This window comes from Cucurbita pepo, chromosome LG13 (assembly GCF_002806865.2).
Source record: "Cucurbita pepo subsp. pepo cultivar mu-cu-16 chromosome LG13, ASM280686v2, whole genome shotgun sequence".
NCBI lineage: Eukaryota > Viridiplantae > Streptophyta > Magnoliopsida > Cucurbitales > Cucurbitaceae > Cucurbita > Cucurbita pepo.
In genome coordinates, this window is record NC_036650.1 from 9,085,447 (window position 1) to 9,110,167 (window position 24,721).

Below are 24,721 nucleotides of genomic sequence, written 5' to 3' on the forward strand. Positions count from 1 at the left end.
AAAAAAAAAAGTTATACTATTAATAATAGTAAACGTTGCATATGGAATGAAGGGTAATTTTGATTTTAAAGAAAAACCCCCTTCCAAAATCCAAAATGGGTGATTTTTGTTAGCATTGAATTTTTCTTGGCATGTGAAAAGACGAATTTACCTGGTGGGTCCGAAGTGAAAAAGAACTTGCCTCTGTCTGTTTTTTTCTTGATCCTAATCCTAATCCGAAAAGAATAGGAAAAAAAATTGACCTCTTCCCGATTGGTGGTGTTTAGACAAACATATTTTGTTGTTTAAAAATATAATGTTTAGTGGACAATTAGTGCATAATTTAGAAGTGTCATTTTCTCCAAAAACTTAATATTTTTGTAGGTTAAGAATTTGAAATTATTGTAGAGAGCGCCAAGTTTCTTTTTTAAACCAATGCTTGTATGACTGAAGTAGACTTGGGATTAAAATATATCTAATTTCCTAAAAACTCTCCATTTTGGCAAGCAAACATGCATCTCTTCATTTGGAAGTTAAGTTCAAAATTTGGGTCTTCTCAACTTTTTTCTCCTCTACTAATTCTCTTTCGTCTAAATTTCTAATCCAACCATTCTATCTATCTCTTCTCTCTCTCTCTCTCTCTCTCTCTCTCTCTCTCTCTCTCTAACATGGCGAACTCTCAGCTCAAGCTCTTTGGTTTCAACATCTCAGAAGACCACAAATCAGTTTCCAACTTTACAGAGCCGCCGCCGGCGGAGTTGCCGGAATCTCGATATCCCCATGCCCCGAAGTTCGAGTGCCAATATTGTTGCAGAGGATTTTCCAATTCGCAAGCTTTGGGTGGCCATCAAAACGCCCACAGAGAAGAAAGAAGGCTTTTGAAGAGGGCTCAAATAAAATCTTGTCATCTTAATTACTTCACGCCTCTGCACGTACAGAACTGGCTCTCGTCGTCCTTTGTGCCGCAGCCACCGAGTACTCCACTGCAGGCGGCGGGGCTTCACGCTATGTCACGGCCGCTGCTGTCGCAAGATGTTTGGCGGCAGGCTGGAGTTATTACTGGGGCGGTCGGAGGTGTAGGAGATGAAGCTGTTCCCGGTAGGGGTTTGGGCCTGGATTTACAACTTAGTCTTGGGCCTAGTAAGCCTTGACTTGGGCTTTTCCCACTTAAGGCCCGGCCCACAAGGTTGTAACTTTTTTTTTTTTTTTTTTTTGAAAAAAGAAGTTGGAATTTTGTCTACTTATTTTAGACAAATTTTACATATAAAGATAATTTAAAGAGAAACCAAAGGCTGATTTTATATTCATTTTGTTTTAATTTTAAAATAGTTTTAACTATTGGAAGAGAATTCAACCTTTGTAGTCCGTTTTTTAGTTAACATAACAATGTTTAGAAATAAGCTTTTGATAGTTTTTCATTTTCTTCTACATTTTTCTGAAAAGATGTTTGAAATTGATGCAAATCATCAACGTAAAGAAAATCGCTTGATTAATGAATTAATTAGGTTGTTTAGGTTTTGAGGGATGAAAATTCGTAGTCGCAGAGCAGTATGTGTGCAAGCTTCCCAAATCGAAGCCCTAACCAAGTAGGAAAAAGAAAATTGCAAGTAAAATCAAAGAGGTGCGTACCGCTGAAGGCGACGCCGGAGGAAGCGGCCACACAAGTCTGAATCACGGTGTTCTCCTGGCGAGTGAAAGGCTGCTTCGGTAAACCAGATTTCTCCAGAAGTCTGGTCCATGTCTTCACGAAGAAGAAACGGAGAAGATCGGCGGAGACATTGAGCGAAGGAGTAATACCGGTGGTCAAGTTGAGCTTCACCACGATGTAAGTGAACAACACGCTCAGTCCAAATCTCACCACAAACGCTCTCGCCGTCAGATGTTTCTGTCACGACGGCACCTCTTGCGCTTCAAAAATCCACTCCACCGACATAGATTCCTCCGCCATTACTAATCCTTGATCTTCTTTCGCTCTCTTGCTCTTCTGGTTCGGATCCAACTCGTCGTGCTTCTCCTCCTCCATGTCCCGCTCTCTTGTGCTTCTCCTCCTCCGCCGAAAAGGATGATCAGGATCGTTGATCTTGAGTTTCAATACGAACACGGACGCAAAACCAGCGATAGTATGGAAATGAATATGGAATATTGGAGAATTGTAAATTGCGCTTCAAGAGAATTGGAGTGAGAAAGAATTTAAAAAAGAGGTGATGAGACTGAGAGCACTTGAAAATTAATTAACCAAAGATATATTTTAAAGCCCATTTAAATTTTATTTTCTTCACTAAAATAGCCTTTCCTTCCGAGCCGCATAACCTTTTACGCTACTTTTGTAATTGAGTTTTTTTTTTTTTTTTTTTTTTAANGTCCGAAAAGATTTTATTTTTTAAACTTTAAAACCCAATATTTTAATCTATATTTTAATCTATATTTTAATCTTTTTCTATTTAGTCAATTAACTTGCTACAATTACCACTAACATGGTAATGGAATGTTAGAGGAGGAATAAGACTAGAAGAAGACAAGCTAATGCTCCTAGCATAATGGGAGAACATATCGACTATGAAGATGATTGGATCATTGATTCGAGATGCTCGTAGCTTCATAGCTCAAGCCTCAACCCAAGTGGGTGGACAGGGAAGATAGCACCAAACTTATCGATGAACTCATGTCAAAAGACTATCTATGATCATATCAAACAAGGTAAGCAACAGCCTAGTAGTTAGGTAAACAAATGGAAACAGAAAGCAAGATAAACAATACAATCAGAGAGTTGATTGAAGCAGATGAAGTTGTGTTCCAGCCTCCAAGCATTACATTAATAAATGAAGTTAAATTACAAAGGCTTGCTATGTGCACAAATGTATGAAGTCAACATAACTATCATGCTACATTCAATTACGCAAAATAAAGTCCAACACTACAAGCAATACATTGAAAAGTGAAGATAAATTACAAACTATTAGTATGTGCAAAATCCATTTAGTTAAGTCGGATGCAAGGTTTCCTGGTAGGGCCTTACTGGGATGCACCACTTCCTGAAAGATTTGTTAGCACAACGTATCAAGTATCACTACTATTACATATAAAAAGCTCTATTGCCTAGAAATGGGTGCCATCGGCATGGATGAAGACGGATTATAGAAATTACCATCTGAACCCTGGAAGCTCTGGTAAGAATTCGTTGGTATTGTACAAGGAGACATCCCCGTCACTGGGGCACCTAAATTCGGGTACCCAGGCCTCGCTAATGGTTGCAGTGATTGTGTCATACTGTAACTGTAAGCTATGCTACTTACTGACCCAGCAGCATTCTGTGTGAACTGGGGCAAAGGGAGCTGCCCAACAGGAGGCAATGGAGGCACTGGCGGTGGAGATGACGACGGGGGAGGTGGCAGGTCAGAAGGAGTGTATTGTTGACTGGTGGACGAGGCGTTATGTTGGAGAGACTCCGGGTGTGGGAAGGGAGGGACGGGTGGTCGCTGAGGATTGGGAGGCAATGTGTAAGGCGACTGGTCATTTTCAAGTTTCAGCCTCTTCTCAGATGGATAATCACCAGGTAACTCTTTATTTGGGTTTCCAATTACACCCTCGGATGCCAGAGAAGATAGGACGTAAGAGAGCATCTGAACCGAGGATGTCGATGCAGTTAGCTTAGCTGCCACTGCAGCAGCAGCAGACTTGCGGGGATCTTCCTCAATAGGTCCAGGTTTTGCAGGAAAAGGTAATGAGGGTGCATACATTACTGGGGCTGATTGATCTCTCTCCCTTGGTACAAGGGTGTGTGGTGCTATCGAGGTCTGAGCATCTTTTGAGGCCTCCTCCTTAGTCATAGCTTCCACATTTTCACCATTTAAAAACTGCCTGCACAGATTCTGAGTTTGTTCCGACTGGGAATGAGAAACCTGTCAAAATAGGTCAATCTCGACCGCGTAATTAGAAAAATACAGAAGAATCAATGACCCCATACTCCAACACATTGTGAAACACAAATGCAAACCTGAAGTTGATTTCGAACTTGCTCCAATTTGAATTCCTGAAAATAAAAAAATTATTCAAATAATAAGATTGTCCTCTACTAACCATGTCATTAACTTTTTTCCACAGGGATGCCAAAATACCTGTTCTTGAAGAGCCTCTCTCAGATGAGACACAAGACTTGCCCTTGAAGTTTCAATTGTTGTTAATTGTTCGATGCAATCCCTCAAAATGCTATGATGTCCCCGCAGATCCTCTGCAGCTGATGATCCACGGTATTGCCCTGTGTAGTTAAAGAACAAGAACAACAACAAGCTGAGAAGCACAGACAACAGACATGGCAACACGACCATTTCCATAAATGTAGGACATGGACACACTGGATAAGGAGATGTAGAAGCTACAAGTACCTGAATTGACATCAGCGCCAATTTCTTTGTCCAGTTTCTCAAGATAGCTAATAGAATTCCTGCATTTGCTCAATACTGCATCTTCATCGACCTCACTTCTGTAAACAACTTGGTAGCCAGAAACTATTTTATCCAATGATATGCTGCCAGATTGTTTCTGTTGAAAACAATAATGAGAATACGTGATTAAATGGCCAGACTATAAATGAACATAATTCGGACGCGATGAATTAGCAATATTTTACCAGTTTACTGCTGAAATGCTTCCCATTTCGGTTACCAGTTTCCAAACTCTTTCCCATTATCTCTTCTTTAAGACTCTGTCCTCGAGATCCAAAAACTTTTCTCTCCTCCCAAATGCCAATCTGTGAGTAAAATTAAAATGGGTATAAATAAAACAAATATGATAACAGAGTCAAGCCAAAACAATCAAAATTCCCTTCCACTTCAACATATCAACAATGACATCGAAAATTATGAAGAATTGATCTTCGCTTACAGCTAACTTATTCTGTGATCGACTATTTGCACTAATATTTTCTTGTCTTAGACAATCCATTGTACTTCCTTATTTTATAACACTTTATAAGTCTCGACTTTGGTAAGCACATATGATATTGAGCTTAGCATAGAGATACATTATATGGCATTCAACCCACCTTGACCCCACAACAGAATTCACATCGAAAAAACTTGTAAAATGTTTATCCAGGGTATGTTTCCAACTCATAGCGGTTTTATGGAATGCATTAAATTCATGAGGACAAAACATCTATTCTTTTTTAATGCAGAAAATAACATTCATTTTCCCTTAGAAATGCCATTATACAAAAGATTTTTGCACCACAGGAATTTAGCAGGGCTTTGTCTAGAGGCAGAAAATAAGAATGGAAAGCCCTTAAATTTTGAATTTAAGAATCTAAGAAACAGTGTTAATCTTTCCATACACGGAGGGAAGAAACATACAAGATAGAGGTTCGAGAAAATTTATGCATGAGTAAAAAAAATTTGACAAAGGATTACCGTACCAGTCGTAGGGCAGCATTTCTACCAAAATCATCACCGTGCTCAATTACATCACGAAGTGCATCTGGAAGGACTTTCCAAAATTCACCAACAAACTCTGAACCTTTTCGCCTACTGTTCTGCAAAATGTCATTTGCAAGATATAGATAGGCCAACCTCTGCTCACGTGGAGAACAATGAAACTGCTTATCCCATGTTTCTACAACTTGCTTGGCTTTGTTCATGTGAAATATACACCAGTGGGATAAAGCTTGATTGCGTTAAGGATGGAACTAAAAAACCGAACAGTCAAGTAATAAGACACACACCAAGGAATCAGGCACTCTCTAATGCATTTATAGTGCCTCATCTAGTGGCTAGTACCAATAACCTTATATGATTCAAGGAAGCATACCAGAAATGGACTATTGGGTACCAGTGTGGCAGTACCACAGATTCACAGTACTATACCATAACACACAGTCGTAGAAAAGAAGATGGTACTCAGATAAACTGAGAACATACATCCAAAACCCATCTTGTAAAACAAATGCAGAGGAACATCACCAAGACTGATAGACCGAGAAACCAAAAATGTAGAGAAGTAGAATTCCTCCCAAAACATAAGATTGAATATAGGTAGCCAAAGTAAAACACTAATGGAAGCTATTTCCAAATGTGTAACAATGAACTAAAACACCTGCCATGCCCAAATATAATATCTAAGAACTTAATACAGAATTTTCGTCAACAAAACAAGAGAATTAAAGCAATACATATCCATTATATAAGTGATAAAATAAAAAAGATAAGTAATTTAGCCATAAGAAGAGAATAATAATAAATTTCAAAGAGGATACTCTCAATGCTCGCCTGTGAGTTGTTGAGCCTGGCTAGCTTGTCCACCAAAATTTGTGGATTGAACGTACCACCCATTGATTCGGATAACTTTTTTGCACAAATAACGTAGAATATGAAGGCCAATCTGTGTAAGGAGAAAATGTTCAAATCAAAGGGAATAAATGAAGTATACAATATATGCAAGTTCTCTTAGCTTCAGTATTTTGTAGTAGCAGTTGCTTGTTCTTTTTCCCCTCTCAACAAAAATCTCTCTCTTACAAAATAAATAGAGTAGATCGTGATCTCGACATAAACATAAACATAAAACGTCACCTCAAATGTGATATTGGCTGATATGCAACACAAAACTTGGTGAATTTAAAATCCGGAAGGCACAACTCAGGAGATTTTTGGTGCAACTTATAGCTTTAGTTGTTAAAAATGCCGAAAGATAAATTAATGGATTCTTTGTAACAATATCCCAATAATGCTTAGAGACGCCTTTTCCTATAAAGAACGGCGTATTCCAAGAGAAGATGTAGAAGAGAGGGGATGGAAAGATTGGAGCTATTTGGTGCAACTTTCATTAATATAAGTAAGATAAATTTGTGGATTCTTTACACCTTTTTCTAAAAAGAACCAGCGCATTAACTCCAAAAGAGAAAATGCAGAAGAAAGTGGAGGGAAGGTTAGAGCTATTTGGGTATGTTTCTAAACTTTGGCTTTCAGGAGAATATCTTATGAAAGTTCAGAATCAATTTCAATGACTCGCTTCATAATGAAGTGTAAAAACTAAGTTCTCCTCAAAATTTAAATATGCCATACTGACCAAAGATGTCTAAATTCTAGAATGTTAGATTTAAAACCACTGCAGTTGAACTAGTTCCACCCAGTTCTAAGAATAAATCAAATAAATAAATAGACTTTCTCCTCTCCTACTCCTACACAGAACAGAAAATTCAGACATCAAAATACTAATAATGTAGCCGCAAGTCAAGATCTACCTTTCGAAGCTGCTCTTCGACTCATCCAAGGGGGAAAACAAAAACAAAAGGATACAAAATAAAACAAAGCAATCCAAAGTAGATGGTTCAAAGCAAGAAAAATAGCTGCAAAATACTCGAAAGCAAGAAAAGTAAGAAGGATCACGAGATAGTTACATCCCCCATAGAACTATAATTACATAAGGTAGAAGAAGAAACGGAAGGTACCTGGAAAAGGGAATGTGGGTTAGAGAGAAAGCAACTAAAAGGGGATGAAATTAGGCCATTGGAGGCCTTTCTCCATGGAAGAGAGGAAGGGAATTAGAGGAAGTCGGTAAAAGGGTTTTCGAAAACAGCGGGCAAAGGGCGAATAGAGGGAAAGGGGGAAGTAAGGGAGTTGAGGCACGGGAAAACGGAGCGTATGAAGAAGAATAAGATGACCGAAGAAGGGGACGAAGACGAAAGCCCGTAGGGGAAGCGGGGATTTTGGAAGCAGGGGGCGGCCTCGCCAGATAAGATGGGTTTAGAATAGCGGTGTGGTTTAGGGACGCGAAGAAGTACAACTATTTTGGCTCCACACCACGTCTCTAGACTTTGGGCCGCATGGGCGTGGGAACTGAAAGTGGCAGTGGAACTGATTTCGGCTCTGAGATTGTGAATCAGGTCTGGCTTTGGCGCCGCTGCTTGGGCGCGCCAGGTCTGCTCTCGCGCCTCCTTTCCTCCCCTCTCTCTCTCTCTCTCTCTCTCTCTCTCTCTCTCTCTCTCTCTATCTAATTAATTACTATACAAATTTCAGTCTCCAAACTAATCTAGACTTGCCTTGCCCTTTTTAGATGCTTACGTTCACAACAAATCTTCCCTTAATTTGCTCTCTCCACTTAATTATTGCTATCAAAATAAAATGTATTATTTTAGAGGTCTCACTCTCTTACTTCTAATGCCTCTTCAAGTGTGGGTATTCAAGTGTGGGTATTGGGGTGCTAGCACATGTTGTATTACCTAGTATTGAACTACTACGATACGAGTGTTATTTGACCAAATCAAAATCATATGGAAGATAATTATTTTGAACAAAAAATTGAAGAATATATTCTGGTTGGAATCATTGAATTTCTTGTTATGCTTGATTTTTTGTTGGGTTGTTTTTCTTTTTATTATTTTTCTTCCAAAAATGTAAGTATCCCCAATGAACTATGCCACCATAGTCCTAAAATTGAGATATTTATATGAAAAGCATTTAAGATAGTTCCATTTAAGGATAAATTTTGTTGAAATGAAAATTATCTTTTTTCATTCAATTTAGAAAATGAATGAACTTTCTTTTCATCCAGAAGTTTCGTAATAAATATACTTAGCAATTCCGTGTGGATTCTCTCCCCTTTTCTAATGTCTCACTTCGTTCCTTTCAACTAGTTTAGAACATATTAATACAATTTAAATTCATTTGGATCCAATATTGCTATAAATTTTATGTCTCAAACAATGAACTTCACAAGCATTGCATCTCATGTGGATTAGGTCAATTAATAGGAAGTGAAATCTTTAGATTTTGAAATATTGTGGAAAAACAACGAATTAGATACATACGAAGCTCCGATGTGGATTAGGTCAATTAAGCTATACAAAAATTACAATTACAGACGAACAAAATAACATAGAAGAATCAGAAACTGACAGAAGCGAAGAACTAGCCGCTGTGGAGTTGCACGGAGATTCAAAAACAGAGAACGAGTATTTCAGAGGATCGGTTCGATCTTATTTAGCAGAGCTCTTGGCATTAGTTGGATGGATCTTCATTTTCCCGAGCAGCCAGGAGGAGGCCTTATTCCTGGAGACTTGTTTCACTTCGTAATTAGGGCTCGAATCAGTGCAGATCTTGTTCGCCTTCTCTCGTTCTTCCTTCTTCAATTTCTCGCGGCTCATCTTCCTCGCTACGTAGGCTTCAGCCAGAGAGTAGTTCATGGCGGCGACGGAGATTTTTGCAGAGCGTTCGTGGAGTAGGGATATTGTTATGGTTGAGAAGAAGAGCGGCTCTGGAAGGGGAAATTTATAGGGGGAGGTACTTGGAAATTTCTTGGACGCCAAGCAAAGCGGAAAAGAAGAGGAGGCAGGCTGGTAGGTCTGTTCGCGATGTGAAACAGAATTGACTTACGGGCTTAGGCGTCCTGGCAAATTTGACTTTTGCTCTTTCTCGTCTTGGAATTATTATAATTAAATTATTTGGATTTTAATTACGTCTTTTTCTTTCCATAATTATTTGATTACTATTTTTTAAAATAAATTTCACCTAATATTTATATATAAATACTGTGATAAATTACTTAACTCTACTAATTATGCCTACTAATAACAAAAGATATATATTATTTACCAACTCATTTTTCTGTTTGTGCATACGTCACTGTTTAAGGACACGTGGCAAAGCGAAACTCCCGATAATCTGAAGGGACAAGAGTAATTGTTTTACATTATGCAATAAAATATGATTAAATTACTGTTTAATTTTAACGGCTGCTTGTGTGAAAACATTTCCACTTATTTAATTTCTTTTTTTTTTTTTATCATATTATTAAGGCTCGAGATCATCCGTACGATCTTTCACCTAATTGATGTTTAGTGTGCGAAGATTTGTGAGCCTCTGGGAAGCTTCTAGAATGGTTTCTCTGTGGCCGAAGGAACTGACTCTAATATACGCCTCGCCGCCGGGCCCAAATCCTCTCCCCGGAATAGTCACAATGTGCGTCTTCTCCAGGATCTCTGCAAATATCTCCCAAGAGCTCGATCCTGGAAAGTGCACCCATAGATACGGTGCGTTTTGGCCTCCGTACACTTCCATTCCCAAACCACGGAAGGCCTCCGTCAGAATCTTGGCGTTCTCCTGGTAGGATTTCACCACTCTGCTTATCGCCTGAATTCAATCAAGATCGGTGTTAGATGGATCGGAAAAGAAACTGAGCCACCGTTACAGCGAGATCGGCTCTTTGAGTTTGATTTACCTGCAAACCTTCAGCGGAAAGGCAAGCAAGGCCACCGGCCTGAACGATGTTGGAGGCACCATTGAAGCACGTACAGACGATTCGATCGTAATCCTTTATGATCGGGAATCCATTCGAATACGATAGCTCCTCCGGAACCACCGTCCAGCCGAGGCGGACGCCGGTGAAGCCTGCGAATTTGGAGAAGGACGATATTTCGATTGCGACCTGCGAGAGGAAAATCGAGGTCGATCAAGCTTCATTTCGAGGAAAATGCGAAGAAAACAGAATTAGGACGAAAATTAGTGCCTGTTTGGCTCCTGGAATTTGGTATATGGAGGTAGGGCTGCCGTCGGAGATGTAAGCGGCATAGGAAGAATCAAAGACGATGATGGATCCATTGGCAGTGGCGAAGTCGACGAGGCGGCGGAGTTGGGCGGCGGAGGCGGCGGTTCCAGTCGGATTGTTCGGAGAGCAGAAGAAGATGATATCCGTTCTGGGAGTGATTGACAAATCTGGAAAAAAATCGTTATCGGGGGTACACTTCATGTACACGATTCTCTCATATTTACCGTTTTGCCCTTGTAGGTCTCCTGCCCGTCCGAAAATTACGCTTGAATCTATGTAGGCCTGCCCAACCAATCCTCATTACTCAAATTACGCATAAATTTCGAATTTACATTTATTTAGTAATTCTATAAACTCACAGGAAAAGAAGGATCTTGCACAGCCACCGTCACGTTTGGCCCCAGAAGCATCTGTAAATGTTCATCAAACCATAAATATGTTTTTTATTTTGAAAAATAATTTAATAATTAAAAAAATAATAAATTATAAATACCTGAAGGCGAGAGATGTCACATTGAGCTCCATCAGAAACAAAGACTTCTTTGCCCTTTATGCCCATATTTCCGTACAACATTTCTGCAATTCTCTTCCTCAGTGCCTGAACACAGTTCAAATTTGGTCAATTTTTTTATATTTAAAAAATATATATATTTATTTTATGTTTAAAATTAGTTATTGAATTTACCTTATTGCCCTGCTCGTCTCCATACCCACTGTAGCCTTCCACAGTTGACAGAGCAGTTGCTTGCTGCATTAGAAGGATTAATGTTCTCGTTGAGTCTGTTTTTTTTAAATAAGATTTTTGTAAAGCTATGTTTTATAAAATATATTAAGAAATAAGTATTTATATTACCTTATTAAAATTTTATTATTTTATTAATATGAATGAAAATACTTAAAATAATTATTTTATTAATAGGACGGTACCATTTCATGTGTAATTTACCTAAAGAAGGAAGGACACAAAAGGAATAAATAAATAAAATAATAATTCATGGGGTCGGCATCCCAATATTGACCACGTGATTAAATTAAGCATGTTGTTCATACTTATGCAGGTTGGAAGTCAGCATCCCCAAGCATATAAAATGAAATTTGATTTTATTATTTTTTTAATGCTGAAAATTGAGTTTGAATAATATTCAAAATTTCTTGAAGGTTCTTATTAAATTGGTTGACTTATAAATTAGTTGAAAAGTTTAGTTTATATATGGATATAAAACATACGAACAATATTCATTATTATATATACCTTTGCCATGGCTGATGCAATACAGTTTGGTATGGGTTCGGTAGTGTCACCTATTCCAAGCTTAATTATTTTTGCATTTGGATATTTTTGAGAATGCTCGTATTCCCGTAGAGATATCTAATCCAAAATGAACATAGTTAAAATGATATTGATCTTACATTTAAGCGTTTTAAAAATTTTAAATTACAATATACTTCAAATAATAATAATAAATGTGGTGGGCTTATTGTATCGTGTGAGTACCTCAGGGAACAAGTACCCACTCCTCAGGTTTTCCATATTGGCGCTGCGTATGACTTTTGTGCAATGACCTACACGTGTCAGCATCACTGAGCATTCACATCAATCGCACTCACAATTTTTTTTTTCTTTCTTTTAAATCATTTCAAGAAATCGACGTTATCCTAAACTTAGGAATATGTATTAAACATTATCTTAAAATTTTAATTTCTATCGAATTGTAGTTTAAGCTTTAAGATTATTACCATCTTTATTTTAAATTTAAGACAAATAAAGTTAATTCCAAAGTAACTCAGTGAGGACGACTATTAGTAGATAAATAATAATAATCGAAAAATATGTTATATTAATAAATGAGGACGAACGAGTCATTGTACTGTCTACTTTAAAGAAGATTGACCTCAATAGCTAGTCAACTAAAAAGTAGAGGCAAAAAATGTATTTTATTTTGAATTTATCCTCTTTCAATTATTATTCTATTGCTCTCTTTCTTTTGTCCATTTAAAAAATATAAAACTGTGGAAATTTAAACATTTAATACACATAAGCGAACCTCAATTAGTTCATCTCCATCTAGATTAACTATATTTTTCATTTCTTTCGTACATATAGTTGCTATACATGTGATAAAACAATATCTACATGAGATGATTTATCATATATATTGAAAGTTTGATCAATCTTACCAATTTTCTTTTCAGTCTCGTGTTCCGAACTGCATTAAATCAATAATTAAAGTTAGAATTAACATAAACTCTCATCTTCTTTAGTAATGTTTATTAAAACTGATACGGTAACGACTCATGTTTGATGATATGCACCATTTTTATTAACCGATACGAACAACAATCAAAATATATCGAAATACACCAAATTTGAGTTGAAAATGAACAAGACCTTTGAAGATGAAGCATGGTTTTGGGCGGCGAGGAGATGCATGAAGGGGCTTGGAAGCCATCATCCAGCAATCGCTTAAACATTTTTGCTTCTCTTCAATGACAATTTGTATTCGTTTATGCTTTCTTCTATACAATATGCAAATAAAGTGTGTATATATATAGTAGAAATTTAAAGCCAATTTAAAAATTAAATAAAATTAGAAAATTATCAATTTTGACAGAGTGAGCGAGACTAGTACGACCAGATAAGCAAAATTTAATTTTCTTAGTTGGTTCTTGGTAGGCAAACTTAGTTTTCATTACGTGGTTCATCGAAACAACGTGGATGAATTAGATGCTTCCCGTAAATTACTTAAAAGTTTATAATTATAACAAATTTATCGCATTATTAGATAATAATAATAATAATAATAATGATGGGTGTGAACACTAATTTTAATTTTAATTGAATATTCCAATTAGGATTATTTTAGGTTTTATTCCTTATTATATATATCCAATTATTAAAAAAAAAAATTGATTAAAATTATATTATATTATAAGTTGAGGAAAAATTGAGTGTATGCATGCGCACGTGTTTTTTATTGATTTTATTTTTTGGTGTCCCTTCTCCACAAAGAATGGTTATTGTATTTGGTTTGAAAAGTACATAAAAAGAATTAATCCATTCGGTCAGCCGCCTCTACTTTATTTTATTTTATTTATTTATTTATTTTTCTATACAAATTTACACTTTCCAGTTTTATGCACAAAAGTCTCATATTTTATAATTATGCATAATACATCTGAAATAAAATAATATAATTTTGTTTCTACAATATTATTGTGGTACATTGACTGTTAATTTATTAATATAATTATTTCTCATTTTAAATAATAATTATTCTTTTAAAAAATCAAATAATATTTTATAAGTAAATATATAATTAAATGTTAAATGAACAAAAATTTAGTCTGTGGCCATTAAATAAACACCTCCATTGTAAAGCATGAAATGTAATAATAATAATAAAAAAGAATATTTAAAAATGTTTAAAGAAATTGAGACAGTAATTTAAATTAAATTTCCTTGTTGCTTAGTAGGAAACCCGACGAGAAATTTCACGTGGCATTCAACTAATGGGATTCAATGGCAAAAATAAATAAATAATAGAATAGAATTATAGGTTATGTTCGATGCATCATGGAAAATTTGCAGAAATATTTTAGAATATATGGACGTAATTTCCACGTCAAAAAAAAAAAAAAAAGAAAAAAGAATCAAAATCCTTAATAAATTTTCCTAGTAGTTCACATCACAATAGTTGTTTTTTTCGTGTAGAATTTAATTGACTAAAACGTCGTTATAACATCTATTACGAATGTAAGAGACTTAAATTCTTTTTCTCACATGTCGGTAGAACGTAAAAGAATACTATTACATTCATTATTGACTAGTCATCCTTCAAAAAGAAAAAGAAAGAAGAGACCGTTCATTCACCGTCGTTAGACTAAAATATTTAAATACTCAAATATAATAAAAATGCTAAATAATTTTTATTTGTCAGACAATAAAAAACTTAAAAAATACTCATAAACTTTTTAAAGTTTTAGCTCATAATTTAAAATACATCAAGTTGGTTTTTTTTTTTGAAAATTTAAAAGTATCTTTAAATTCACTATTTTTTTAAACAAATTATGAAATGAGTAATTTTTAATTATCATTATTTATTTTAAAAGTTATAATCCAGCTTTTATTTAACAGATATTGTTAATTAAAATGCCCTAAAATCGATTATTAGACTTGTAATGACTAAATTGACTGAAATTGTTAATTTATCGAAATAATTAACTAAAATTTTTGACAACTCTGCAAATGAATGTACAGTGAAGCTAGGGCACTCTTCCCCCTTCACTTCGCGACGAAGACGACCAACCATTTGAAGCTGCCATTGCGAGATTAGTGCCTTGATTTTCTCTTCTTCTTCTTCTTCTTCTTCTTTCTTTTTCCAATCATGAACTAGATTCCACAATCTCGACCTTCCATTTGATTCTTTCTAATCTTTCAGCACAATCAGGCAGCCGCGCCGTACCTGAGTTTCGTGAGTTTTGTTTCTATCTCGCTTTCTAGATCTATTTATATCACGGCTGCTATTTTGTAGTTTGCACGATGTTTTCTCTACTTACCACTGGTTCTGTGTTAGTTTCTTACATTTCATTCAATCGCATGTACGTTTTTGGTTCTTATCTTGCTGTAGGATAATGGATATTGTTTCTCCCCTTTTCTTCCCCTTGGAAATCTGTGAAGGTTCCATAATGAATGCGATGATCCTTGCCTGATAATACGGCCAAGTTGCTACATTAATGCTAACCCACTTCATTATTGCGTTGTCCTTTTCCCAATCCTCCGATGTCTTCTATTTCTGTCTGTCCATATTTTCCACAAAAAGTAGTTGACTAAACCCGTCTAAATGAGTTTGGTTTTCCTTCTGGATGATTACCTCGCTAAAATGTAAAGAATAAAATCCTATTAACAGTGAATGATTGAAGGAACTCATAAGTGCCAGCCAGACTCCTTGTATATTAACAGTGAATAGGAAATTACGATCAAGGATTACTCTATCAACCATCATCTACTTCAGAGATCATCCCTCCTGAAACTTTTTTCAAATACAAAAGTTCAGTATCTTCCTACGAATTAGTGAATTAGGCAGTATACTTTTGTACAGAATAACAAAGAACGAGTGAATCTTCATAAATTTTTCATTGTAAATGGGAAATACTTATACAAATAAAAATCAAAAATGGGGGGGGGGAGATAAAAAAGATGCAGGGTCATTTGTCTTCTTGGCTAGTCAAACATGGATTGGTTCATAGATCTTTGGGTTTCGATTTTAAACAGTCTATCTTATTGTTATCAGCCCTGCAAACTACATATCCCTTTCGGTCGAGCAGCATGCTCGGCTATGATTCTGTAATCTGTCAGAACATGTTTTCTATAAGATCTCGGAATTCCTACTGATCTTCGAAAGAGTTGCAGGGAAGGTCCACTGTCACATATCGTGTCACTGAAAGGACTTGATGGAGAAAGCTTCTGAGTTTTCAAGCCTTTAGTGTCTAATTTTACGATTTGAATGGCAGTCATTGGGCCCATGCAGCAACTCAATTGAACATAAATAAGTGTGTTTACACTTTATTACCTCTTCCATTTAGACGGAAAATGAAAATTGAAAAAAAAAAAGAAGAAACAAAAATGTTTTCTTTTTTGGTACTTGACAAGGATGAAAATAAAATGAACTAAATCAAACAACTGACTGGGGGATGGAGGGAGAGAATGTGTGTATGGATACTTGATGGATATATTATATTTGGTAGAAACAGGAAGAAGAAAACGAAACATTAGAAAGAATTGCATGAGGATGTAGGAACAAAGTCCATTAGCCCTAGATGTGGCAGAAGTGAAACAGAGATTTTTTTTTTTTTTTTTTTTTTACTTATAATTTCTATCATCTTAATTAATATATGTTGGGGGTGCTTCTTGTAACGTTGTAACGTTGGATTCTAACTAGTTATTTTGTTTCTTTCATGTGTCTGTTCTTATAAAAAAAAAAAAAAGTGTGTGTATCTGTATATTTATAACTGTCATCTATTTAGTGATAGAACAGCGATAAATTTAGACCTTAGAGAGCGTTGGTTTCTTGCAGGGCACACCTAGCTTAATTTTTATGCCTCAAGCCTCTTATTGGGCTTCAAGAGTGAGCAAACGCTTCTGTCGTACTAGCAAGATCTTTGGTTTATCATCTGTTGTAAGTGGTAGCGGACATCATTGTAGACTTTTCAGTGCTATGAAAGAGATTAAAGTGAAAGGTGGTAGTAATGCAGATCCTCATCTGTTGAACGATGAAGCACATGCACCGCAATTGTCTTGTGCAACCCAGGGATGTTCAGCATCAAATGTGCAGTGCACCCCTGAAATTGAAAAGAAGTATGTGCATCGTGTTTATGATGCAATCGCTCCCCATTTTAGTTCCACTCGATTTGCAAAGTGGCCAAAAGTTGCATCATTCTTATCCTCATTACCTCGAGGGTCTCTCATACTGGATGCTGGTTGTGGTAATGGAAAGTACTTGGGTTTTAATCTCAACTGCTTTTTTATTGGATGTGATATTAGTCCCCAACTTATCAAAATTTGTAACGAAAGAGGACATGAAGTTTTGGTAGCTGACGCTGTAAATCTTCCTTACAGAACTGGTTTTGGCGATGCAGCAATCTCTATAGCTGTATTACATCATCTGAGTACCGAGAACAGGAGGAAGAAAGCAATTGAAGAATTATTACGTGTTGTCAAAAAAGGTGGCCTAGTTTTAATAACAGTCTGGGCTGTTGAACAAGAGGACAAATCTTTATTGACGAAATGGATGCCACTTTCAGAGAAGTATGTTGAAGAGTGGGTTGGACCTGGCAGTCCCCGTGTTCGTAGTCCATCGTCTTTGGCACTTGAAAGCATTCCTGAAATGAATGAAAATAATTCAGGTACTTGTCTAAAGGATTCCAAGGTAAACTTTACTGGAAGCATGCCGGAAAATATACCTCTACCCTCTCAAAGTGGAAATGATTTTGCCAATTGCAATGATGAAAATTTATGGAAGACCCAACAAGAGTATTTTGTCCCATGGCACTTACCTTATCATCGTGCAGAAGTCAGTGGCACGTCTGCCGGTGCCCTTGCTAGTGGTTTGGCAAAGAAAGATGACAAGAAAGCTGCTGTTGTCTATAACAGATACTATCATGTTTTCAGCGAAGGCGAGCTTGAAAGGTATTCCTCTCCTTCATCTCTCTTGTATAATATACTTTTTCAGTATGCATGAGTCTTTTGAATACTTCTCATTTCGGACGGGGCTGTGCTATTCTAGATCTGTCTTTAATTCGCTCCCTCTGATACTTGATGCATTGCATAAACCATAAACTTTTAGTCAGCTGGATGAAAGTCGGAACAAAGGGGGATAACTGTTAACCGGGATGTGTGACTAAAGTTGAAAGAAAGAAGCACCAGTAATGTGTGATTGAGTAATAACTGTTAACCGGGATCATTCCCCATTTTGGCATCATTCCCCATTTTGGCATCATTCCCATCTTTCGACTGAAGATTCCATGACTCTGTAGAAATACGGAACTCAGTATATCGTGCTTCTAGACGAATTCTTATCTGGCTTCCTTGTTTACCTTGGGGTGTATGTGCAGGTTGGTTTCTGGTATGGACAATGCAGTAGTGGTGGATCGATTTTATGACAAATCAAACTGGTGTATAGTTCTTGAGAAGACGATGTGAGGATCTAAACAACTTAATTGGCATATGAAGATATGATTCGAGCATGTCTGCCTGCGGTGCTATTCCGGCTTCGTTCTTTCTCGCACTGTGAGGATTTACAATTGTATTATGATTAATAATGCGCTAGTTTGCCTTTTGGTTCAGTTATAAATTGTTTGCATTGAAAAAGTTGGGCTTCTTTACTTTCTAATAGAAACTTGTTTTTATCATCTCATCTGTCGAGTAAATTATTAATCGTTAATTCCTTCTAGGCTCAGGTTGTGGTGCAAAAAATTTAGAAAGATTTTCCCGAGTGTTTTGGTGATAGGATTAGAGATTTCTTTCCCCCACCTACACAAATCCGAGAGTGATCAAGAAACCGGCAATACTTTTATACTTTGGTATAGAGATGCATATTGCATCCATTACAACATTGGTAAACAAAAAAAAGAGAAAAACTCCAATAACTGCTCTCCTCAAGCTACTCATCAAAAGACAATAAATTGGCGTTAAACAACCGCGCGCTAGTATAGACAACGCAGTATATAATGCCCTGGTTCCTTTTGGGATCTTGGGGCAACACATACATAAACTTCCTAAATTCATACCTTTAGGTTTGTTTGGTTTTGACTAAAGCAGTGTTAACAGTTCAAACCCCAATCGTATGCTTGATATACTACCTTCAATTGGGAACCAGCAAGCATTTCAAGCAGTGCTTGAGCATCTTCTGCCCTCAAGTAGTTTGATGCATGCTTCAGAACTTCTTGCTCGTCCTTCCCAAAGTCTGTGCTAAACCTGAGCAATGATGGGGATGCCAAAGAACTTGTTTAGCTCTCATCAATATCTAAAACAAAATATCATTACTGTCCATTCTCTTTGATATCACTCACCTATGGTTCCGATTCTTAAAACTCAGGCTACGCAAGAAAACAATAAATTGGGCTTTGAGTCATCTTTAAAAAATTCCCGATCTAGATATGTCAAGAGTATTCTTTATAGAGATTTCCATCTAAAAGATTGGACCTAAGGCCTCAGGACGATAATCTACAAATCTCCAAGACAGTGCTTCTTCCAAGACAAATTAACAAAATTTTCCCTACGAAATGATGATTGTGACTGTAACTAAGGAAAGGGAGCAAGTCTACCTCAAAGTACTACGGTCCTAAATGAAAATTTAATGAGGTGATGATCGAAACTATAGTACTGATAAATGTTTAAAATCAAAACAGAAACTTTGTGAGGAACTGTTTTCATCTTACCATTTAAGAATCATATTAACTGATGCAACATTGTTATTCACATCCACGATAAGTCCTCCGTCTCTTAAGAAACTTCGTGCTGCTTGCATCAACTCATGATCTATGTTGCCTGGAGAATAGCATCGAAGAGCAGGCCCAGATCGGGTACCAATAACTAGTGCAAAATGAGTTAAAGGCTCCACATACGGAAGAGAAACCTATAAAAATAATAACAATACTAATCAGACCGTGAGAACTCAAACTTTGAGCTTATGATCAACCATCAGGAAAAAACCAGATGACCGTACTTGACTTAAAACTTGTATGCAAATAAAGGGTGTGGTCTCAAAATCTTAACTAAAAAAGATTCAAGAGCATCACAAGCAGCCTAAGACTTTCATGAATGATCAGATTGACATGCATGTAATCAATCTTGTTCCATTAATTAGATCATAGAATTAGTAGTAGAGACCAAGAAGGGGATTGTCTCACTTTAGAACGTTTATCTTTGGCACCGAATGGTTTCATGAGATTGTAAGGTGGTCTCTGATTGCCCCTCAAGATTCCATTATGAATAGCTGAAAGGGAGTAGGTGGCCCCTCCAATAACATATTTGAAGTCTCCGAACAGTTTCCTTCTTTCTATCGCTCCAAGAGGATGTCCAGATACCAATATAGCATGGATGGCCATCATATTGTGCAGATTAATAAAGAAAGCGATCTTCTCTTCCCGTGACAAAGTTTGCACATGGACTCTTTGGAGCTCTTCCACAATTCTCAAATACCTGTCAAATATTGCCGTTAAACAGAAGATTCCTCCTTGTATGCAAAAAAAGAAGAAGAAAAAAACACTTGACCCTGCTCCTTTCCCAATTTATTCAACCAACTGACCTAGCAAATTCCTCACTCCCATGAACACTTCTGTAATCTACATGCCTTCCATCCTCTGATACATAGGCTTCAAAAATGGCAAAGGATAAAAATCTCAGTCTTGATGCAATATCTGTTANACAACACCTACGACCTCTGAATCACTATCCATGGAACGGTTTGACAAACTCCCACTAACTTCAATCCCAGGAACTTCAGTCCCATCAAACACTGGCTCTGGAGCTTTCTCCTCACTAAGAACTTCTCCACCTGATTGGTTTGTCCCAATTTGAGCCTTAGAATCTAAACCTTCACCATCATTGTCTGAATCATCTGATGATGATTCAGATTCTGCATTCTTAACCTCATCATCTAGTTTTTCATTAGACTCGTCATTTCTAATAATCTGGTCTGGCTTTCCAACTTCAGATTTAGACTGGAAATCCAGTTCGGCTTCCACCTCGTCATGCACTTCACTTTCGACGTACTCCCTCTCCACTATTTCATCTTGAGTCTCACAGTTTGAATCGTTGTTCTTATTGCTTTCTATTTCATCTTGAGCCCCACAGTTTGAATCATTGTTCGTATTCTTTTCTATTTCATCTTGAGATTCACAGGTTGAATCGTTGTTCTTATTCTTTTCTATTTCATCTTGAGCCTCGCAGTTTGCGTCGTTGTTCTTATCCTTTTCTATTTCATCTTGAGCCTCACCGTCTGAATCGTTTTTCTTATTCTTTTCTATTTCATCTTGAGACTCACAGTCTGAATCATTGTTCTTATTCTTTTCGATTTCATCTTGAGCCTCACAGTATGAATCGTCGTTGTTATCCTTTTCTATTTCATCTTGAGTCTCACAGTATGAATCGTTGTTCTGATCCTTTTCTATTTCATCGAGTCCCTTGTCCTTTGTTTGTGTGGGGCTATCTTCGCTAACTGACGAAGACTGTTCAATCTCCACTGTAGACTCTCCTCCATCTTTCTGTTCAGATAGGCCATGTTCCTCATCCCTTTCAGCGGTCGGTGAGGTTGCCATCTCTTCCTTACAGTTTTAGTCGTCCCTTTCAAATTGAGCATTCAAGAGCCTGCAAAACGGTTGACACGATGCAAAATAAAAAGAAATAGAAGTTACCGAACCATATTTTTGGGGTGAAGAAATCTGTGCAAGTCCAACAAAGAGCATTCCTATAAATTTAAACTCAGTGCAGAGTACAGAAACAAAACTTGTGAACGTCATAAACAACAGAACCATCCACGCCTTGGCGTAAAAATGCGGGTTAGTCAAGTGAATTCCTCTCACTACCGTCATCACTCTCACACATAACAAAATATCAAACTCGCCCACTTCCATCTCCACAAATCTTCCACCTCCGAATTCAAACATGACAATAAATAAATATAATCGTTGATTTCCAAAACCATCAAACAGGCNAGGCTTCAAAAATGGCAAAGGATAAAAATCTCAGTCTTGATGCAATATCTGTTATCGGCTTTGGCTTCACCTCAATTATTCCTCTTGCAACGTTGTGACATTGAGTTGCCACAATGGGATCATCATCCAAGAACCGGTATAAGTGGCTACCATCTTCAAATAGATTCTCCCTGAAAACAGGAGTGTTAATGACAAATGAAATGGGTGGCAGCCCGGACACTAAACGGAAAAGCTAACTAACTTACTCCTGAACATGTTGGAAAAAAAGTTTGCTTGCGAGCCTTCGTCCAAATTCAATAGCCTGATTGTTGCACCAAAACAATAAGTTCTTTAACCCATAAATAAGTAAATCATAGTCATCTCAAGGATGATTTAGAGAGCAGACAGACCTAAGGACTATAACTTAAACACCAAAACAAAGAGCAAAGCTATGCGGTTACTTAACACTTTTACTCACCTCGTCTCTTTCCAAATATTGATCCTCTGACAAGAAATCAACAGCTTCAGAGCCTAGAAAACAGCTAGTGAATCGTCGCATTTTGCAGAACCGGTCCTTAACAACAATGGATTCTTTCATTTTCCGAACAATCATAGCCATTTCATCAACAGTCCCGCCACTGGAGACATCGTCTTCACCAGAGAGAGGTGGTAAAGGGGCTTCAAGGGATGGTGGTACATTTTTCAGATACTCAATTTTCTCGTCGAACTTGCCAGACTCATCCAACTCTTTTAGTTCATTCAAGCCTCCAATAAGGATTTCATTAAAAAACACCCTTGGAACGGCAGAAGACCCTGCAATTTTCTCAAGCTCCAACTTTCTACCCGGATAAACATCAATATTGATCTCCACGTATCTAAGTCTCTTCCAAAACAAAAACAGTCGAGCCTCTTTGCAGTCTTGACAACCTAACCGCGTGTACAGTACAATTCTGCCTTTTATAACAAGATCGAATGATGGTTCTCCAGTAAAATCCTCCACCTGCTCAGTTTTGATTTGCGCATCAGCATCACGGGATATCTTAATATAGTTGAGGGGGTTCCAAGAAGATCTTTCTACAGGTTTTTCAGGGGTTTCCTTGCCTTCATCTTTATTGGAACTAGAATCAGGCTTAGACTCACCATTTGGAATATCCGGACTTCCTTCCTCTCTTCTTCCCGAAAAACGACGCAAAACGCTAGAGACTGCAATTACTCCCTTTTCCTTAACAAAGTTTTTCAGTGCCAAAGCCCGGTCAACAACACCTACGACCTCTGAATCACTATCCATGGAACGGTTTGACAAACTCCCACTAACTTCAATCCCAGGAACTTCAGTCCCATCAAACACTGGCTCTGGAGCTTTCTCCTCACTAAGAACTTCTCCACCTGATTGGTTTGTCCCAATTTGAGCCTTAGAATCTAAACCTTCACCATCATTGTCTGAATCATCTGATGATGATTCAGATTCTGCATTCTTAACCTCATCATCTAGTTTTTCATTAGACTCGTCATTTCTAATAATCTGGTCTGGCTTTCCAACTTCAGATTTAGACTGGAAATCCAGTTCGGCTTCCACCTCGTCATGCACTTCACTTTCGACGTACTCCCTCTCCACTATTTCATCTTGAGTCTCACAGTTTGAATCGTTGTTCTTATTGCTTTCTATTTCATCTTGAGCCCCACAGTTTGAATCATTGTTCGTATTCTTTTCTATTTCATCTTGAGATTCACAGGTTGAATCGTTGTTCTTATTCTTTTCTATTTCATCTTGAGCCTCGCAGTTTGCGTCGTTGTTCTTATCCTTTTCTATTTCATCTTGAGCCTCACCGTCTGAATCGTTTTTCTTATTCTTTTCTATTTCATCTTGAGACTCACAGTCTGAATCATTGTTCTTATTCTTTTCGATTTCATCTTGAGCCTCACAGTATGAATCGTCGTTGTTATCCTTTTCTATTTCATCTTGAGTCTCACAGTATGAATCGTTGTTCTGATCCTTTTCTATTTCATCGAGTCCCTTGTCCTTTGTTTGTGTGGGGCTATCTTCGCTAACTGACGAAGACTGTTCAATCTCCACTGTAGACTCTCCTCCATCTTTCTGTTCAGATAGGCCATGTTCCTCATCCCTTTCAGCGGTCGGTGAGGTTGCCATCTCTTCCTTACAGTTTTAGTCGTCCCTTTCAAATTGAGCATTCAAGAGCCTGCAAAACGGTTGACACGATGCAAAATAAAAAGAAATAGAAGTTACCGAACCATATTTTTGGGGTGAAGAAATCTGTGCAAGTCCAACAAAGAGCATTCCTATAAATTTAAACTCAGTGCAGAGTACAGAAACAAAACTTGTGAACGTCATAAACAACAGAACCATCCACGCCTTGGCGTAAAAATGCGGGTTAGTCAAGTGAATTCCTCTCACTACCGTCATCACTCTCACACATAACAAAATATCAAACTCGCCCACTTCCATCTCCACAAATCTTCCACCTCCGAATTCAAACATGACAATAAATAAATATAATCGTTGATTTCCAAAACCATCAAACAGGCATCAATAGAGATAAAACAGAAAGAAGAAGAAACTGCGTACACGATTGACGAGGATGAGAATTCGGAACACTATAGCACCGTCTGGGATGGAAAAAACGAATCCAGAATCCAGCATCCAGAAATGGATCGTTCTTGACGAGAACGGAGTGACGAACAACCTTGGAGGATCTAAAGGCACTCGAATTGAGAAGAAACTGCAGAAACATGGTACAATTAAGAAGAAACGGATCGAAATGTAGAGGATTGATGGTTACGGGTAGGAATTAATCGTGACAAAAGTTTCTTTAGACATTTTTATTCGCCCTTCGTAGTTCAATAGAAACCGCCGGAGGAGTTCGCAAGAAAGAAAGCGAAAAGAAAAAAAAGAAAGCTGGAGAGAAGCGGGAAGTCCGTGGCCTGAAAATAGAAAAAAAAGAAAGAAAAAAAACAGACAACAAACGGGTTTTCATTTTGACCCCGCCCTCCCGCCCGC

The 24,721-nt window shown here is 37.3% G+C and overlaps 6 protein-coding genes across 10 annotated transcripts; 2 read left to right on the plus strand and 4 right to left on the minus strand.

The window, feature by feature from the left end:
- Positions 1–416: 416 nt before the first annotated feature.
- Positions 417–1,638, plus strand: LOC111808943 (zinc finger protein 6-like). Its single transcript, XM_023695194.1, has one exon. The coding sequence runs from the start codon at positions 648–650 to the stop codon at positions 1,128–1,130; it is 483 nt and encodes a 160-aa protein (XP_023550962.1). The 5' UTR covers positions 417–647; the 3' UTR covers positions 1,131–1,638.
- LOC111809333 (probable metal-nicotianamine transporter YSL8) lies at positions 1,490–2,002 on the minus strand. The gene is made up of 3 exons (XM_023695775.1): positions 1,880–2,002; positions 1,609–1,792; positions 1,490–1,557 (listed from the first exon to the last, which is right to left on the minus strand). Exons 1-3 carry the CDS (start codon positions 2,000–2,002, stop codon positions 1,490–1,492), a joined length of 375 nt encoding a protein of 124 aa, XP_023551543.1.
- Positions 2,003–2,746: 744 nt separating this feature from the next.
- Positions 2,747–7,950, minus strand: LOC111808234 (UPF0400 protein C337.03-like). 2 transcript variants are annotated; one of them, XM_023694097.1, is made up of 9 exons: positions 7,418–7,950; positions 6,227–6,351; positions 5,390–5,637; positions 4,607–4,726; positions 4,362–4,518; positions 4,095–4,234; positions 3,974–4,009; positions 3,125–3,878; positions 2,747–3,011 (listed from the first exon to the last, which is right to left on the minus strand). In XM_023694097.1, the coding sequence occupies exons 2-9, from the start codon at positions 6,300–6,302 to the stop codon at positions 2,992–2,994; spliced, it is 1,551 nt and encodes a 516-aa protein (XP_023549865.1). In that variant the 5' UTR covers positions 6,303–6,351; positions 7,418–7,950; the 3' UTR covers positions 2,747–2,991. The 2 variants fall into 2 exon arrangements, with proteins under 2 accessions (XP_023549865.1, XP_023549864.1); XM_023694096.1 differs by having other exon boundaries at positions 2,747–3,878.
- A 1,797-nt stretch (positions 7,951–9,747) lies between these two features.
- LOC111808236 (probable LL-diaminopimelate aminotransferase, chloroplastic) lies at positions 9,748–12,715 on the minus strand. The gene is made up of 9 exons (XM_023694102.1): positions 12,691–12,715; positions 12,008–12,075; positions 11,765–11,881; positions 11,198–11,260; positions 11,006–11,110; positions 10,872–10,922; positions 10,474–10,794; positions 10,186–10,392; positions 9,748–10,097 (listed from the first exon to the last, which is right to left on the minus strand). The coding sequence occupies exons 2-9, from the start codon at positions 12,041–12,043 to the stop codon at positions 9,792–9,794; spliced, it is 1,206 nt and encodes a 401-aa protein (XP_023549870.1). The 5' UTR covers positions 12,044–12,075; positions 12,691–12,715; the 3' UTR covers positions 9,748–9,791.
- A 2,018-nt stretch (positions 12,716–14,733) lies between these two features.
- LOC111808235 (alkylated DNA repair protein alkB homolog 8-like) lies at positions 14,734–18,425 on the plus strand. 3 transcript variants are annotated; one of them, XM_023694101.1, is made up of 4 exons: positions 14,734–14,984; positions 16,587–16,867; positions 17,129–17,698; positions 18,124–18,425. In XM_023694101.1, the coding sequence occupies exons 2-4, from the start codon at positions 16,608–16,610 to the stop codon at positions 18,209–18,211; spliced, it is 918 nt and encodes a 305-aa protein (XP_023549869.1). In that variant the 5' UTR covers positions 14,734–14,984; positions 16,587–16,607; the 3' UTR covers positions 18,212–18,425. The 3 variants fall into 3 exon arrangements, with proteins under 3 accessions (XP_023549869.1, XP_023549867.1, XP_023549866.1); XM_023694099.1 differs by having other exon boundaries at positions 16,567–17,698; XM_023694098.1 differs by having other exon boundaries at positions 16,587–17,698.
- Positions 18,426–18,558: 133 nt separating this feature from the next.
- LOC111808232 lies at positions 18,559–24,619 on the minus strand. 2 transcript variants are annotated; one of them, XM_023694094.1, is made up of 8 exons: positions 24,290–24,619; positions 22,184–23,903; positions 21,972–22,027; positions 21,775–21,896; positions 20,319–20,430; positions 19,921–20,212; positions 19,450–19,646; positions 18,559–18,985 (listed from the first exon to the last, which is right to left on the minus strand). In XM_023694094.1, exons 2-8 carry the CDS (start codon positions 23,852–23,854, stop codon positions 18,832–18,834), a joined length of 2,604 nt encoding a protein of 867 aa, XP_023549862.1. In that variant the 5' UTR covers positions 23,855–23,903; positions 24,290–24,619; the 3' UTR covers positions 18,559–18,831. The 2 variants fall into 2 exon arrangements, with proteins under 2 accessions (XP_023549862.1, XP_023549863.1); XM_023694095.1 differs by having other exon boundaries at positions 24,043–24,619.
- Between the last annotated feature and the right edge of the window lie 102 nt (positions 24,620–24,721).